Genomic DNA, 17,857 nt, shown 5'->3' on the forward strand with positions numbered 1-17,857 from the left:
ATTACAGAATTATTCTGAAAACTAGTCCAAAACACAAGCCATCATATAGGAAGTTTTTTCATTCACTAAACAACATAACAAAAATGGAGCTTTTGCCACCACTTTTAGGGAGGCAGAAGAGACACTTCCAAGAATGCAATCCCCTTCTCTCTTCTCCTATTCTTTTTGTTCTCCTACACAATTTGTTTCCTCTGCTCTGCTAAATTAAAAAAAAATAGCTTTAAAACTATAGCTAAGATTTGCTCTGACTAGCTAAACTGATATAGTGGGTTAATTTGTCTGATGATTCTTTAACACAGACAACTTTTGGTAAAGTATTAAAGATGCATGAATAAATATTTGTATAAATATTTGTATAAATTGGTACATTAAAAAAAAAAAAAAAAAAAAAAAAACTTATTCTGTATTGCTGTTACCAAATTTGGTCAAGTTCTCCAAGAAAATAAGGTGTCTTGTTTTCAGTACTTAGCATGTTACCACTGCTTTCTCTAACAGGGCACTGTGCAAGGGCTCAGAGGACTTGCTCACTTCCTGGCACTTCCAGACTCTGCTAGATACCCTGGCTGAGGTTAAGTTCTGCTGTTTATCTGCCTTTGTCATCTTCTCTGTGAGAAAACAGGGAGTACACAACCATACCCTAGTAAAGCACTTTAAGTACTTTAGTACACATTAGTACTTTAGAACCATATCAGCACTTCATAATATCTAACAAAAATATATCTTCAGTAAAATAAAAAAAGAAAAAATGTCATTGTTTCCATTGAAATCAGACTGGAAAGCAAGGAAGGGGTTTTGATTAAAGCATTTACATCATGCCCATATCACTCTGATACTGTTCATGGAAATATATAAGGGCAGGGATCAAAATCAAATAATTTTTACCTTTAATTTTAGAGAATTGAGTTTTTCCTCCCTTAGATGCTCTCTTAGCATCTCCCGGTGAAGCCTCTCCTGTTCCATTGCAAACTCTCCAAGCGTGTACTGGCGCACACTGTTGTGGCGAGTGGACATTCCCAGTGTGCTTCCTCCTTGGCTAGGAACACTGGTGAAGCCTTGCCTTCTTGTGAAGTAATACACAGTAACACAGTTAAAATGGACATTTTTTGTTCTCTTCCTCTTCTCTCTTTTAAGGATTGATGAAGCTGGAACAGATGCGAATTACAACATTAATGATAACTTGTAGTCATATAACAGATGACTACATAGTCAGGTAGTTCCATTTACCTTAACAATACATATGTACATGCTAAAGTTTAGAGAAGTGCAGTCTAAATGAGGGAATAAGATTAGAAAAAATGACCATATAGATAAACCCAGAAGCCATTACAAACCATTAAAATGAACAATATAAATCCTTGTCCAGGACAGCTTTTTTCCTCTGCATTTTTTAAATGTTTATCCATTTCAATAAGAAAGGAAACAAATCCCAGCAAGAAGAGTTTCTTTTATAGTGTCACCTCAAAGCGACTGATCAGTCTACTTGTACCTCTTTAAAACCCAGTGAACAAAATGACGCTGCATATGAGAGCAGTTAGAACAGCAGACCAGTGCCTCCCGCAGATCTATAAACATGATAATTATTATGTCAGCAAGGCTCTAGTAGAGGTCTAACACTTGATCTTTAAAGTATTGGGTCACATTAACAGAAAAGATTCCTATATTTTATATTCTAAAATATGTGACATCAGTGCATTAGGGTAACTATAAAGGTAGTATGTTTTGTGTTTCTGAAACTCTTATTATCACAGAATAATATAGGAATAATGCTGATTTACAATCGGATCCTTTTTTCCTTCACCTTCATCCTTTTCTGCTAACATCCACTGAATATGTCTGTATATATATATTCCTGATATGTAGAATTTTGACCCCCCCCAAAAAAAATCTATTTTTTTTCTAATTCTTTTCTGATTCCCTTCACACTCTTGCTTGTTTTTTCTTATAAAAATATGCAGTTCCATATGAAAGGGATTTATTTAAAAATATATGCCAAATTTTAACTGTCAGTTACTGTTCTTTTCCTACAGACATTCATAATTCCTTTCAGTGATACTTACCTATTGTCTCTCTCTGGTAACAGGGGTAAGCCTTTAGTGCAAAATACAAGATACAAACATTGGAGAGACACTCCTTGATTTTTAAGATGAAACAGCAGACTGATTTATTTGATTTATTGCAAAATGACAGCAGGTTGTCAAGGAAGTAGGTAATACGTTACTGCTTTGCAACAACTGGGCAGGTATGACTGAGAGACCAAACTGCCAGAACTCAGGCAGTAAAGTGATTTAACAGGTGCCTGAAACCACTTTTGAAAGATTTGAAACCATTCCATAAAAGCCGTAAGAGCATTGTGATGTACTCTGCTAATCTAAAATTGCACCATCTCTAGAGACTAGAAGTACTTGGCCTTCAGCCTTGGTTTCGTAGCAGGTTTGGTTTATTGTCACAGTTAAAATACAGTTCATTCCCTAATGTAGCAAAATGCTAATCATCAGAAATCTAAAAAACTCAAACTTTCATGTTAATTAAGTTTAAAAAAAATAGAATGATCTAACTATGAGAGAAAAACATATTGGAAAATACATTCTTGTAGCCAAACTACAGCTGGTATACCCTACTAACATAATCATAAAAACATTTTAGGTTCCATGAAACACTGAAATAATAATTTTTTCCTAAATATTGTCAAGCAGCTGAAAATATAGTAAGTAACGTGTACTTTTTCAGAAAAGCTACAGATGTGCTAGAGTAGAAGTATAAAACAGATAAATAAGCACAAGTCCTACCATTCACTTACCTGTTCTCAGTGACAGGTGTTCCAAAAAGGGTGTAGGATGTACACAAAGGAATTAAAACAAATTGTTACATTAGGCATGTTTAAACTTACAACCACTTTTAAGCAAATCTCTCAACAGAGCCTATCAAAACTAGTTATAGAAAGGTTTTACCGGGTGCCAAGTGTTATTTTATTAGAAGAGAATATTTGATAGGTTTATGCCAATTTTGCATAATATGAAATACAGTTGTAATGTACTGTTTCTTCATTCACGTCACGGTTTCAAAACAAAACTGTTTAAAAAAATGAATAGAGTTTGGAATATGGGTATTTTGATATCGTGACTCTTTCAATTCAGAATGAAAGGAAATGTTCTCTGTATCAAAGTTCATTGCCTATATGCTCTTACACATTAAAAAATCCTGCTCCTAGTGAAGAAGGCTTCTAAATCATTCTGGAATGTATCCTATATAATATCCTATATATCCTATATAATTACCCGATATAACAGTATTGATATTATTTGGATTTCAACTGGATCTTGCCTATATTTGGGAAGAAATAGTGAAAGACACTGAAGGGCAAGCACCAGTATTTTTACGAAGTAAAAGATTCAGCCACAAATGGAATAAGAGATAAAACTATGGTAAAATATTAAAGTAAGTAAAATATAAAAGGTTAATTTTACATAATTTGTCTGCTTCATGCAGAAATAGAAGGTTCCCATAGATCACACAAGCTGGTGAATGGTTTGAATTTTCAACTTTAAACTTCAGTATCTACTACATGGGGTTTAAATGTATAGCAATTAATTTTAGACCTTAGCTACGGAATTCTTGACATGGTTGCTTACTGGCAGAAATACGAAATGTTGGAATAAAAGCGATAAAAGTGTTTCTTTTTTTTTTTTCCCCCTTAAGTCTGTCAGTTCTATGGAAGAACTAAATTACAGTACTTTTTATACATAAAGAAATCAACCTGAATTTTTATTCACCCTTTACACACTAACAGTTAAATGAAGCTAGGCAGAAGACCAATCTAACAAACAAATTCCAGTTGGAAAAAAAATAATGTAATCTATGACAAAAATTAGATGACATGAATAGGCTTTTCAATTATGTGGATTTAGAGGGAGGAGCAAGGATGCCCATACGTGCATGTGTGTGTTGTCAAAATTTAGAACAATTTAATACATTACCATATGTTTATGCCTAAATGTTTGGTCATCTGTCTCTCTCAGTAGACTGTAGTTGCCATGAGCCATCTGAAAGAACCCATTAATGCATTTCCTCAACTTTTTTTTATAGTTCTTCTCACTTTCAGCAATTAAGTTATCAGCGCCACACCGTCAAATGTTTTGTTTGCTTGTTTTATATGTCACTGGCAAAAACTGTGTTAAAATGGAGCTAAGCTGAACTTCAAAGAGATACTGGGGTACTGTCACTGCAACACAACCAGCACTATAAATCCAGCACTATACAATTGTACTAAAGACAGTGAGAGCTGGCATGCATTTGTTGTAAGTCATTAAAAATCATGCTTTTATTTATTAAGATCGTAGATCCTAGTCAGACAAATTATTTGCTAATCTGTGTAAGCAAGCAAGCATGTAAACAGAGACCTCAGACTATATGCAGTTATTTTTTTCTGAAACACATCCTATCTTTTGGGTTTGCTTTTGTCTCAACCAAGAGCATATTAAAGGAAGAGCTAAGGATCTATGAATAACTCTACAGTTACCTCTTCTGTGTTACTGCTAGGACCTAGTCAGAGTATATTCATATTTATGAGAATGTTGTTTACAAGAACAGAGCAGGCAGGAACTGTAAGAGATAACAAGATTTGATTTGGTTATCCAGAAACATTAATTAGAGATGTTCAGGTGCCGTCCCCCCCCCCTTTATTTTTTTTTTTTTCTGAAGATACAATCAGCCTTCTGTCAGTGAAGGCATTGGAGAATTGTGATCACCTCAGTAACAAGGACACACAAAGAAGCACAGTCAGCGCTGCAAAGGCATTATGTTCTTGTTCTCCTGTACTTCCTTAAGTCTCTGAGTAGAGCACTGCCATAATGTGATTTCTCAAAGGTTATTATTTGATATTGAAAGGAAGTGTTAAATATTTTCCAGCATCTGGGATGGAGTGCTCTATAACTCATTCAGTCCTTTTGTTTCAAGGCAGCCAAAACTCAGATTTTTATATCATCTTACCAGGATTCAGAGCCACATGTTACTTTGCATGCACCACACCTTAAATAGTAAGTTTGAATCAGCTGTAATTACTGCTAAGGACACTGCTTAACTCAAGACAGAGCACAAGGACATACAGAATATTTATTTTCTGATATATCAGAAATCAGGAACATTTGCTAGGCATCTGTGGAGTCAGTTTCAAAGGTGAAAGAAGGCAAGAAAATTTTCAAAGGCAGGAAAAGCTTGTAACCTAACAATTTATCCAAAGAGACTGTAATCAACAGGCTTCCCTGCTTGGACAGTCTCAGAAGTACTTACAGGACATCTGGCTGTGCAACAGTGATACCCAGGGATGCCACTATCATCCGTTCTGTGCAAAAGGGGCAGTATTAACTCCAGCCAGCTTCTGTTATGCAGAGATGTGGTCGTTTAGCATCTGCTGGACACACACTGTCAACAGGAACCAGAAGGTGGTTTTTGAAAATTAATGCCACCATCTTGGGTCTAGCAGTTTATAATGTGCAAGGATACCAGTGGGAATAGGAATATTCACCACCATCTGAAACTACCCAATGGATCACGCAATCTTTTAATATATTTACATATTACAGGTCTGATACATAAGTCAGACATGTATAAATACCTTTCCTGGTATCCTCCAGGAAAGGAAAAAAAAATACTCCATTTTCACAAAGTTAAACAATGAATATAATTTGTAGTTCCACGTTCTAGGATTATATGGAATGTAATATATTTGGCAGATACATAAGTACCATAATGCACAAAATCTGTCTGTTATTAGAGGGGAGGATGATACTGTTAGCATAATTACTGCTATAGATCTGTCCCTCAGAAAAAGTCACTTTAAAAGTAAAATCTGAACAAGGTCTTCAGACATACATATCTTCAAAAAGCCCTGCCCAGAATTTGTCATCTGAAACGTTAACAACTCAAATTTTGATTTTGGGGATTTGACATTTAAGTGGTTCAGTTTCTGGGTTTAGCAGAACAGAGCCCAAGATAATAACCTGCTTGCAATGAGCTGCAGCCCACAGAATCGAGCCTTCTCCCACAGGTGTCTGCCAAGCCAGAGCGGTTGTTGCACTTTCAGGGACACCGTGCAGCGCTATTCATGCAGCACTCAACCTGCACTAAGCCACAGCACAGGTCATCTGCAGCACAGGCTATTTATGGGAAATGGGAATCATCTGCAAGCAAACTTCCTAAAGGTGAGGCCAGACTCAAAGACTTAAAGTAAAACTTTTATAGGCAAATATGGATGGTTAACCCATCCTGGAAACACAGCCTGCTCTTTGTCCTTGCCCTTTTGTTATCCTTGTTCATGATATGCATGCACATATACATTGTAGGATGCATTTATTCATCTTTTCCTCAGCTGTTAGATTCTCTGTCTCTCTTAACAATTCTGTTTATCCACAGCAGTTATAATTACTTCATGACTACATATGGTAATTCTGATGTTTCTCTTCACACGCTGCTCTGGCTATCAAACATACAAGGAATGTCTACGGATTCCAAAACTGAAGAACATCCATATGGCAAGCCAAAGAGGAACAGAACGCTACAATGCTTAAACATCAAGTTTTTTCATTATAGCCCTTCAGTTTTCCGTGTTTCAGTAGGGCCGTTTTTCAGTCATTGACATACATAACATGTCCTATATAACTGTAGTACTGGACAGGGACAACTGTTCAGCAGTAATTCAAGAAATTAAGATTTCTTTCAGTGATTTTTCCATAAGGCTACACACTAACATGCATGAAAATAGCTTTGTCACCTGCAAGACAAAACACTTTTCTATACACACACTCCTACAAATTACAGAGGTTAAGGCTTGACTCAGTAAAGCTGTCTTACCCAACATGTGGTTTACTAGACATGGAAAGATAGATCTACTAGGAAATGGCAGTAAACATAAAATGAGTAGACACACAAATGTAATCATGATCATTCCCATTAGTGGCAAATTATAAGCATGGCTGGAAACCATGCTGGGCCACTAAGTCATACCTTCTACTACCAACATTATTATTAAAATAGTTGCAATTTGAAATGGTAACTTTTATCTATCAGAACAAAAAGTACTATTTTTATACCTCGTTGAAAAAAGACTCATCAACAAAGAATAATAAAAGCCTTTGTTCATCAATAATTAATAACAGTTAATAACAGTTAATAAGAAAGAATGAAGCAATTTGTAAGGCAGAAAAGTTTAAACATGTATAGAGAAATGTGTGAATAGACTAATGGTGAAAAAAGATGTAGCACTACACAGATTTTTGTAATATATTTTAATGTAACTAGGACACTATGGTTAGAGACTGCCTCCTCAGTGGCATCATTGTATGAAAAAAAACAAGTCCTGCAGCTAAATTAATTTCAAATAATGGCTGCCATCATATTGTTCTTACCAAAAGGCTCGTAAGATTTCTTGCACTTACCTTCTGTATTGCAAAGAAAATTTCTTTTTCATTTTACATCTCTTTGGAGGAGTGAAGGTTACAGTATCTGAGAATTTTATTATGAATGCATTTTTCAGTTTTTTCAAAGCTGTATATCAGCATCTCTCTAGCTTATGTAATTGTACCCCTTATTTCCTGTCTTAATTTGGCCCTCCCTACACCATACCAAGGGATTCTCAAAGCACGGAGCAGAAAATTCAGATACCCATAGGATACTTCCAGACCTCTGTACATTGGGGTGAACTGTTTACCTGTGAGCCCTCCCCACCCTCTTCAGCACCTCAAGCTATATTGTGTGCCCCGCCCTGAGAAAAAAACATTGTCAACTTGTGAAAAAAGAAAGATACAATCACAACTCATTCCACGTTTGAAAAATTCAGGTTAAGCTCTTTCTTATGTGCTGGTAACACATCTTATGATACACATCCAACTCTCATGTATGAATAAATTACAACCACAGAATCACAGAACTGTAGGGGTTGGAAGGGACCTCGAAAGATCATCAGGTCCAACCCCCCTGCCAAAGCAGGTTCCTCAGAGCAGGCTGCCCAGGTAGGTGTCCAGACAGGCCTTGATTTTCTCCAGAGAAGGAGACTCCACAACCTCCACGGGCAGCCTGTTCCAATGCTCTGTCACCCTCACCGTGAAGAAGTTCTCTCACATGTCAGTGCAGAACTTCCTGTGCTCTAACTTGCAGCCATTGACCCTTGTCCTATTCCCACAAACCACTGAGAAGAGGTTGGCTACGTCGTTCTGTTCTCCACCCCTGAGATATTTATATACTCTGAGGAGATCCCTCTCAGTCTTCTCTTCTCCAGGCTGAACACACCCGGGTCTCTCAGCCTTTCTTCATAGGGAAGATGCTCCAGGCCCTGTATCATCTTTGTGGCCCTCTGCTGGACTCTTTCCAGGAGATCCCTGTCTTTCTTGTACCGGGGAGCCCAGAACTGGACACAGTACTCCAGGTGAGGCCTGATCAGGGCAGAGTAGAGGGGGAGGATCACCTCCCTTGACCTGCTGGTCACAATGGATTAAGTAGGTAAGCAATACTGTAATAATGTACTAGCAGACAAAGTACTCTCATATGCAAATAATGAATGTTCTATACATCTGCACTTTTCATCTGCTTTGAACATCCTCGTTTTGCTCTCTGAGTAGTGTACCTAGAGCAGGGTAAAACCTGAGAAAGAGAGAGCATTTAATTCCACACATCTAATGGCCAAAATAGAACCCAGAACTCCCATATGAAGGAATAGATCCTGCTACAGCTGTATTCGTGTATGAAAAGCAAAACATGTTTCCTAATTTTACAAAACCCTGATAGGAATAACATTTTAAGCCCATAATGTTTTTCAAACATTTTTACTAAGCAAACTGGTAGTTCTTCGATTACTAAACATAAATAATCTTAGTTCTGGCTGAACTCCAAATCATAAGCACTTTCTTCTGCTGTATCAGCTATTCTCCTGATGTCAAAGACCCATTAAAATAAATGCGAACCATATGGCTACTCGGCAGATTACAAGCACTTGCATCAATGAGGGCAAAGCAATTCATTGTCACCATCATGGAAATATCTAAGGCACATGAAAATTTCAAAAGGCTGGAAAAAAAATGTATCCTTTTGTATTAAAACTCTATCTGAAACAGGAAGAAATGCTAATTTCCTTAAACGCTACAATCCCATTTGTGTACTTTTTACATATTTTTAGTGCCACATAAACCACTATGGCAAGGAGGATTAACACCATTCTCCTGCTCAATGACTTTCTCATGTAGTGTTTCATCAAGTCTAATGACACAGAACAGCAAAGCCCCACACATCATAGTAACGTAGGCCAGAACATCACTGACAAAAGCCACCATGCTTCACTGTCTTCCTAGAAAACAAAATATTCCAGAAATTTCTTATACCACTCCCCCACTGCCTCCCAAAAGGTATTTTTCTAAATAGACTCTATATACTAACTTAGAAGTGTAAAACCCTTAAAAGTGAAGTGCTTCCCCTTCATGCCTGGAAACCCGCATTAAAAGGAAGTGCTGTGTCATACTATGTCCCACCCCAAAGAAACACATGGGCTTGAGGGCAAGCAGACACTTTCTGAAATAAAAACTGAATGTGGAAGTCTTTAAGGGAGCTGCATACTCAAAAAAGAGTAAATTGAGTACTGGAAATTCGATGGGACATGGACAACATTGTGGAACCTACCTTAACAGTATTTCACTGCTTCTTCCTTCTAGTGCCTTCCTCAGGTAAAATTAAAGCTAAATTAATCTGACAGGTGTGGCTGGATGGGAATGTTCGCTTAATGCCACATTTATGTCACATTTTAAAAGGTTTTTGAAAAATACTAGTTTGTAGAGAAGTTTGGCACGAATGGGACAGGTATTTTATTTGAGCTTCAGTTAAACATTTTACCTCACTGTCAGAGTTTTCTTTAAAATCTTACATAAATGTTAAATTCTTTAAATACATACTAAAAGCTGGAAATTTACTGCTAAAATTTCAATGAAAGCTGTAAGTTTCCTTCTTCATCACTCTTTATCTGATGAATGCTTTTCTTTGACATTGGCTACAACAGTCCAGTTTCTCCATTCTGCAAATATAATCAGCCTACAGGGAGAAGTTAACTGCTCTCTGCCTCACCATTTGCTCTAAATGCGAGCTGCTGTTTCTTGGATGATTATTTCTGACGTTGGCCCTAGCTTCAAGCACTGTGAGGAGGAAAGCTGCCACCGCGTATCCTTGCAAGAAGGCCCAAGCATAACAACTGTAATTGCTGAACTCTCCTAAGACGTTACAGTCAATCCTTTGTTCCATCTTATGGATGACTTCTGTGATTAGCCATTTGATATAAATGCAACTACCCATTTACCTGTCCACTAATTTGCATTTTCAAACATTCTGTGTATGTTACAAACATCTTCAACAAACACATCATTTAAGGCAAAAACTTCCCCTCTGTAGAGTGTGTGAAATGCACTAATTTAATTGAGAGAAATCTTCAAAAACAAAGACATAGAATTAATCACACAAATCCTTCTAAAAATCAGTGGGAGCCTGCTTCCTAATCCCTCTTTACGTTTTTGAAAAACTTCTACAATAGTCATTACTCCAGATGCAAGACAGCTGCCAGGTTTCTCTTGAGGCATACCCTGACCTATAATTTTGTATGAACATTTGAGCTAAAACATTGCACCACATTTCACTGAATTTCTTTCAGTTTCTCGGTGTTTACTGCCCAGATTAACCCACTTTTAAAATCAAAAGTGAGACTCTCTCAACTTGTTTGCATTTCCTAGTGTTAGTCAACAAATGACAATGAGAATGTATCCCTCATTAACAAGGAAATTCCAGGCCTTGTGGCAGGCAGTATAAATCACTGCAATATGCCACAAATAAAGAATGGTTGCATTTAGCTATGCTTCTACGTGTTTTCCCCTAATAAGCCAGCATCACCACATTTAAGTCATTGAGATTTCTGTCTCTTACCAGTAATAAAATACAAAGTTTAAGCTCAAGGCTCAGGCCTTATGTTATGAACCTCATACCAAATAATACTTTATCCTTCACATAAAGAAGACCTTCCTAGTGGAATCCTTCCAAGGATTTAATACCTTCTTCCAAATGCTTTGTGGCCACACAGATGAGACAGCTCAATTTGTTGGTGACCATAGAACATTCAAAACAGTAGTTTTAAGGGCATATGGACAGAAGTGCATGGAAGATTTGTTTTTGAATACTTTTGCTTATCTTTGATTGCAAAATCAAAGATGGTAAGAGTACTTAGATACTGAAGGGTCTTCTCAAAACCTTTAATAACTAGCCACATTCATAATAAGCCACATTCATAATAAACCTCATTCATAATAAGCCTAAGGCATCTAATACTCTACAGACAGCACTGCATCCACCCTACTCAGCATAATGACAGGACTTGTGATTATGGCTGGCTGTAGGATAACCTTGTTAATGGCAGTGATAAGATTTAACAGTGAAACACAGAAAACTGACTGAAGTTCTATTGACGGTTGAAGATCATCTTGACAGACGAGCTAGTTCTGGAGATTTCACCTGCCTGAGAAGGTTCTACAATAAAGGCATTAGTCTGAAAGTTTCAGCTTCACTACACTGAAGTTGAAATGGCACAGGAAAGCAGCAGTTCCTCAGAGTATATTCCTTAAGAGATTAATCCATGATTAATTTGGTGTAGAATGTTTTTAACAGCACTAGAATGCAACAGCTCTTTCAATGGCATGTAATTCTGCAACTTAAATTTGGGTATTTTTCTTTATCAGAAAAATGGATCAAGCATTTAGGGACATGTACATCCGTAACACCATAACACAGGAAAAATCCCTCACATCTGAGCTAGTGCATGGAACCCAGTGTCCCTCAGCACACAATTGTAGGAATGGTCAGGGAGTTGTATAGATATCCTGAAGGGCAACTCCAAAGAAAACTCACTGTGGAGCTGATGAACCACAGCAGTGGGGTGAATCACAGCAGTGAACCACAGCAGTTGCGCGCTCAACGGGGCAATTTAAAGGAGCTCAAACAGTGAGTGTACTCCCACTCTACGTGCAACAGTGTCCCACAAAAGAGAAAAAAGAACGGGGTAGTAAGTGTCAAGAAACAGCTTAGAGAAGTAACTTCTGTCAGTGAGATAGTCAGGTATGTATTACAGAGGCAAGAAATCTAGCCAGCTTTTCTTCTACATTGGCTCTTTTCAGTCTGTTTACTGAAGAAAAATTATACAGAACTTTTTTTCCATATGTCCTTAGAAGTACTGTTTTGAGTATTCAACATCAAAAAGCTCCCATCTTTTATTTTGGGAGATTAATGTGTTTAAAGAATTAACAGAACATCATTCAATGTACATCATTAACAGTTTTGTTACTGAACAACACACCTGCATGTAGTTTGCAACTAGTTTTCAACCCCTTAGCATCTCCATGCAACACCAAGATTCAGCAGGTAACTGAAATGACACATTGACAATTTCTAGATATTTTACTTCTACAAAATGCTGAGTACCTCAAAAGGATCAGTTCACTTCTTACCCCTTCCTAGAACTCAAAATATGCTTTTTCAAATAATACTGTTTAAAAAATTTACAAGTTAAAAAAAAAAAAAAGTACATAAGAAGTGTTCCTGTCCTGAAAAACACAACACACACAACTGATGTCAACCAATACAAACAAAAATGAAAACAAATCCTGTGTTTTAAAAAAACACCAATTGTCCAATTAAAACATTGCTTCTAGAATCAAAGCACTTGAAAATTGAAGAATGTGAAAATAATAAAGTAAAATAAAGATTAAATCTCAACAAAAGAAGTTTTATTTTTTTAGACGTAGTCATTTATCAAATTTAAAACGTCTTTCAGCATTTGACAAGTATCTTTGCTCCTTTGCATCTATTTTAAATGTAAATGCAAGTATTTTTTATTGCAAACATATTAACTTTTACCATCAGACATCATCACCTTTTTAGTACAGAGTTCCTAGTATATATATCGGATGTGCCTAAGGCTACCAAATGAGTGATTTTTCTAACACTGCTCGATTGGCACATGTTGACTGTATAAACATGAAAAAACAATATATGATAATATTAAGAAGGAGCAACATCTCACTTACAATGTCTTAACAATAAATGAATAAAGCCTGACTTCCCCATCAGATGCAAAACTGAGTGTTTTTGCAACAGTTATGAAATTATAATGCATACTAGGAGAGAATTTGGATGCAAGATGCAAGTTTTTAAGTTACAAAGGCTGTGCAAGTATGCTGTATACAATAAGAGTAAAGCAGAATGTCAGATACCAAAAGATGCCTCTGTCATATACCAGTCTGCAAAAGTCTTTTCCTTGACTCCTGTTCAAATGTAGCACCTAAGCCACTTGCTCAATTCCTTCCCTCTCAAACCAGCTTTATGTAATACTATGAATATTCTGATTGAGTTCTTGGAATTTAGGCCACTGCATCTGTATTAAAGAAAATACTGCTTAAAAAGTAGTATTAATGATTCAGACAATTTTCTTTTCCTATTTCCATACTGCCAGCTGATGTATATATGTATATGTATAAATCTATTGTGTACAATTTGTGTATATATTTGTGTGTGCGCGCATACACGTGCATGGACCACATTTATTACGCTGGCTACAAATATCTCAGTTACATGGATCATTAATCATAACACTCAGAAATCCTATAGTTTCCCTTCCAGGTATTATTGAGAAACCAAACTATGTATTGTGTCAACTATAATCAAAGCTTATTGTTATATGCATGTATTACAACTTTCAAGATGTTCCTGTGAATTACTAGCTTTCTTTGTATTTGTGTATTCACAAAAAAATTGCTGTCTTCTACGTGGGTGGCAATGACTGATGTAACAGGACTGCTTTCAGTCTGTGATGAATAATCATGTAAGTCTTTAAAGAGACACAAAGTTAAAAGACCAGCATGCAAGTAATATTGCCACCAAACTGTTTCTTAATACTACTGAGATTTATTCGGTCGCTTACTTCTTCATAGCATTTTAATAATAGAAGATTCTGTATTTGTAGGGGACCTTAAATATAATATGCTTCATCAAGATTTTTACACATACATATTTCTGAAAAGTTTTGTCTGCATAACCTTTGCACAGAAAAAAAAAGAGGAGATTTGAACCTTCATATCGAAACCCTATCTCAAAATGCACAGCAGCATTTGGCAGAAAAATCAATCATAAGAACCTTCATATCACATGGTACAAACACAATTTCTAGGCACATGCTAAACCACGTATTTGTAAGGATCATGTTGTATATGGGTGGTGACAAGGAAACTCACCTACTCCTTGGCCCACAGTTTTAAGAAACAGCTTTACAGCCACTGACTCCGGTGGAGAGATTTGTATATAGCAGAGCTGAAGGATGGCAACCCCAGCTTTTTAAAACATGCAGTTCATCATTAAAACAGCATAACCACCACCAAGTATCATAAACTACGAAAACAAAACCTTAATTAATTCCTCATATACATATATGCTGCCCACATAATCTACCTAGCTTTGCTAACTTAAGAACAAATGCTTATCTGTACACAGAAGAATTGCTGAGTACAGAGATACCATCCCCTGCCTGAAGAACAAAAACTACTGCAATGATAGGTGCCTCTGTGTCTAATACACAATGTTCCACAATTCGGGAGAAAAAAAAAAAAATGTATGCTATTTTCTTTGAAGAAGAACTCTCAGAATACAATACTGTAGATAGCTGACAGCTGCATTACATTTGTCCATAGAAATTAAATAAGCTTACCTAGAGCATCTTCCCTACAGTTCCTGCTTGAAATACCTTAAGCACAACTCCCAACGTTATACAAATACATACATGACTCAAACAGCAAACAGTCAGGGGCTTCCAAGAGACTTCAAATTTTTACAGTGACAAATAGATTTATATAGATAACATGAAGGCAAAAAGGTACAGGTCTGCTAAGTTGTTCTGAACAAGTCACATACTCTGAAAGTCAGCTTTAGCATCTGTTCAATTTTAAATCGTCACGTTTATCTAACTATGGTGTTTGTAATTATTATTATAGTTTTATTTTGAGGAACAGAAATAATTGTTTAGATACACAACATTAGTACTTACGGGTAAAATGATTAGAAGTGGATGGATTGACACTATCACCACTGTCAGCACTTTCACTGCTAGAAATGTCATCATCTGATTCCCGCACAGAGGAACAAGGTGAGGAGCCATCAACTTCTTCAAACTTCCTCTTTAAAATTCCACTCATTGCTGCAATGCTGTCACATGCACCTGTAGCAGGAACAGAGGCAATGAAGCATTGAAACATCCAACTGCAGAATATGCAGTCATAGTCTCCAAAGTCGTTTTTATTTAGAAGTACCAATAACTTGCCACTTCTCATCTTGAATAGCCATTTAGTATGAGATTAGGTATAATTAATTAGGAGACAGTGAGGCCACAGGAAAGAAAAAAAACTTCATAAATCATATTCTCTAACTTGCTACCTGTGGAAATGGTTAGTTACATTTTTAGAATAATGGGTAACAGACTGGTTTCAGGGTATGTATTTTGCCATTTGGAAGTTATCCCTTTTCATGTAAAAACAAAAATTTAATTTGAAATATAGACTCTCTTCAGGTCAGGGAGAACTGTGTCTGCAATAGCCTGATGCTGTGCATGAGTTGCAAGGTGCTTAGCATTCCTGATTTCTACGGACATCAGCCCCAATCTAGGTTATGCTGTGAAACAAAATGAAAAAGTGGGAGCTTCTCTTCTAAAACTCTCATTTTGGAGGAAGAAATGTTCACGAACAGATGAAGAATAAAGAAGAATAAATCATACTGAACATTATAGTTCACACTGCCAAATATGTGATCTAATTAGTGCTCACATCACACCTAAAAGAAATCGTAAGTTAAGTATTATCTGATAATTCCATATTACAGAGAGATAAAAGGCAATGAAGTCACGAAGACCATGTATCAGTTTCACACTCGATAAACCCTTACAATTCAGAAATTCCCCACTCCAGTCAGAGATACTAATTGCTTCCCAAACTCTCTCCTCCCCATTTTAAGAAATGAGATGCCTAATATGCCCCTGAAGTTACATAGAAGAGTATAAGTATTTAAGCAGGAATTTAGCATCAAAGGTAGAAATTTACAATGACTATCACATAATTAAGGAGAAAGTGTATCCTTAGTGTAACCAAGGAGAGATGAAGGGCAGCTGTAGCTTGTTCAGAGGACACATATCTGCTCCAGTGCCTCCTGCAGCACTGCAGAGGTAAATGGTGCTAATACTTATCCAAGGCAAGAAGTTTATCTAGGACTGATGATATCCTAGACGAGCAGGATGCAAAATCCAGAGGACACCACAGAGTACTGCCAAATCCCACTAAAATCAAATCACATCCCTCCCTCGGATAGAACAACTTAAATCCCTGCAGCTACCTCTAGGACTAACTGCTTCCAAGCCAGGTACATTCTGCTTCAGACAATGAAGCCCCAGAGCTCCCTTCCAACCCAAACTTTTATGATTAAGTTTGTCACAAAAAAAAAAAAAAAAAAGCACCATGAAACTGTCAGGAAACTAACATATGTCAGGCTAAATGACTACTAATAAAGGATACAAGGTCAAGGCACAGACTCCAGTTGTGGCCATACTTCTTAACAATTAGCACGTGTCACAGCTTTGGCCCAGGCCACCTAGCACTCTCCTGGATCCTGCAGGGTGCAGCTGGTACCAGAGCCATGCCCAGTAGGCAGCCTGGATGAGGGCACCCTGTTTTTGGTGGAGGGCTGACAGCCACTGTGGACAAGAGTAATAACCTGCTGCTTCCATCAGAAGCCAGAGAATGCTGTCCTCAGCCTGCATCTTCTCATCTTTTTAATTATCACAGAGGTAGCCTTACTGAAGTAGCAGCTATGTTCTGATCCTGTTCTGACAGCACTTTGATAGATCCTAAGATATGCTTGCTAAACCTCAGAGGCAGTCTAGTACCAAATAGATTGAATGTCTCCTCTGCATCCCATAGCTCCCTTCAAGCCCTAAGATGAGTTTCCTTCTGTGAATAATCAAAGGCAGCTTGTCAGAGGTTTGCAACCAACTTTTGGCCTGATATGAAGCTAGAACAGGACAAAGATGGATGTATGAAGCTGACAGCTATGAAAAACATATTGATGGATTCATCAAGTCACAGAAAGTCTGTAAGACTAATTCAAAACGGTAATTCAGCAAACAGATCTGTCTGCAGGAAATGCTAGGAAGGAGACTGAAGAATAGTACAGCTTCACCCCAGTGCAACAGAAATTAGTTCGAATTATTTGCTTTGCTTTGCTGACAAAGCATTTTACATTGCCTGCCAGATCCTAAGCACAGCAGGATGAAGTTATGGGGAAGTTTAAACTTGCTTTTGTAAGCCAAAACTAGAAATTACAGATACATTATACAAAACTTTCATTATGTTATTTAATTACAAGGGCTAGAAGAAAAGTTTTATAATAAAGGAGATCATTCACCTCTTAAGGAAGTAAAAGCTCTGAGAAGCACATACACGATTGCAGCAAGTTTAATATCCTGTCTCCAGTAGCAGTCAGTATTTAATGCTTCAGTGGAAAGCAATGGAATGAGAAATTCAGCCACAGCCCACTGCAAGATACACGGCTCTGCTTCCTCATCCTTGCAGTCAATTTCCCCTAAGCATAAGGCTGAAATGTTGCTATATTACTGTGCACAGCCTCTTAAATTCATTTGACTTGCTCTCCCAAGGCAACAAGTTTCATATTAGTTTATCAGGGAAAAAGACCAACAAAACAAATCTCCCAAAACTATAGCCACAGACCCTTCAAAATCACAGCAGTTCCAGCCTTT

At 37.1% G+C, this 17,857-nt stretch overlaps 1 protein-coding gene across 11 annotated transcripts in view; it reads right to left on the reverse strand.

The window, feature by feature from the left end:
- CSRNP3 (cysteine and serine rich nuclear protein 3) overlaps positions 1 to 17,857 on the reverse strand; it is a 101,407-nt gene that overhangs the window by 15,918 nt on the left and 67,632 nt on the right. For 10 of the 11 annotated variants that reach the window (XR_014694480.1, XR_014694481.1, XM_084524097.1 and 7 more), the window contains 2 exons: positions 15,104 to 15,274; positions 883 to 1,142 (listed from right to left, as the gene is read on the reverse strand). Coding sequence is in view for 9 of the 11 variants with exons in the window: in XM_084524097.1 (XP_084380223.1) it covers positions 883 to 1,142; positions 15,104 to 15,274 (431 nt within the window). In the remaining 2 variants the exon portion in view is untranslated. Of the gene's footprint in view, positions 1 to 882; positions 1,143 to 5,286; positions 5,419 to 15,103; positions 15,275 to 17,857 lie in introns of those variants that run through there. The other variant, XM_084524094.1, reaches the window with a different exon arrangement.

The sequence above is a fragment of the Aythya ferina genome, assembly GCF_964211825.1.
Source record: "Aythya ferina genome assembly, chromosome: 6".
NCBI lineage: Eukaryota > Metazoa > Chordata > Aves > Anseriformes > Anatidae > Aythya > Aythya ferina.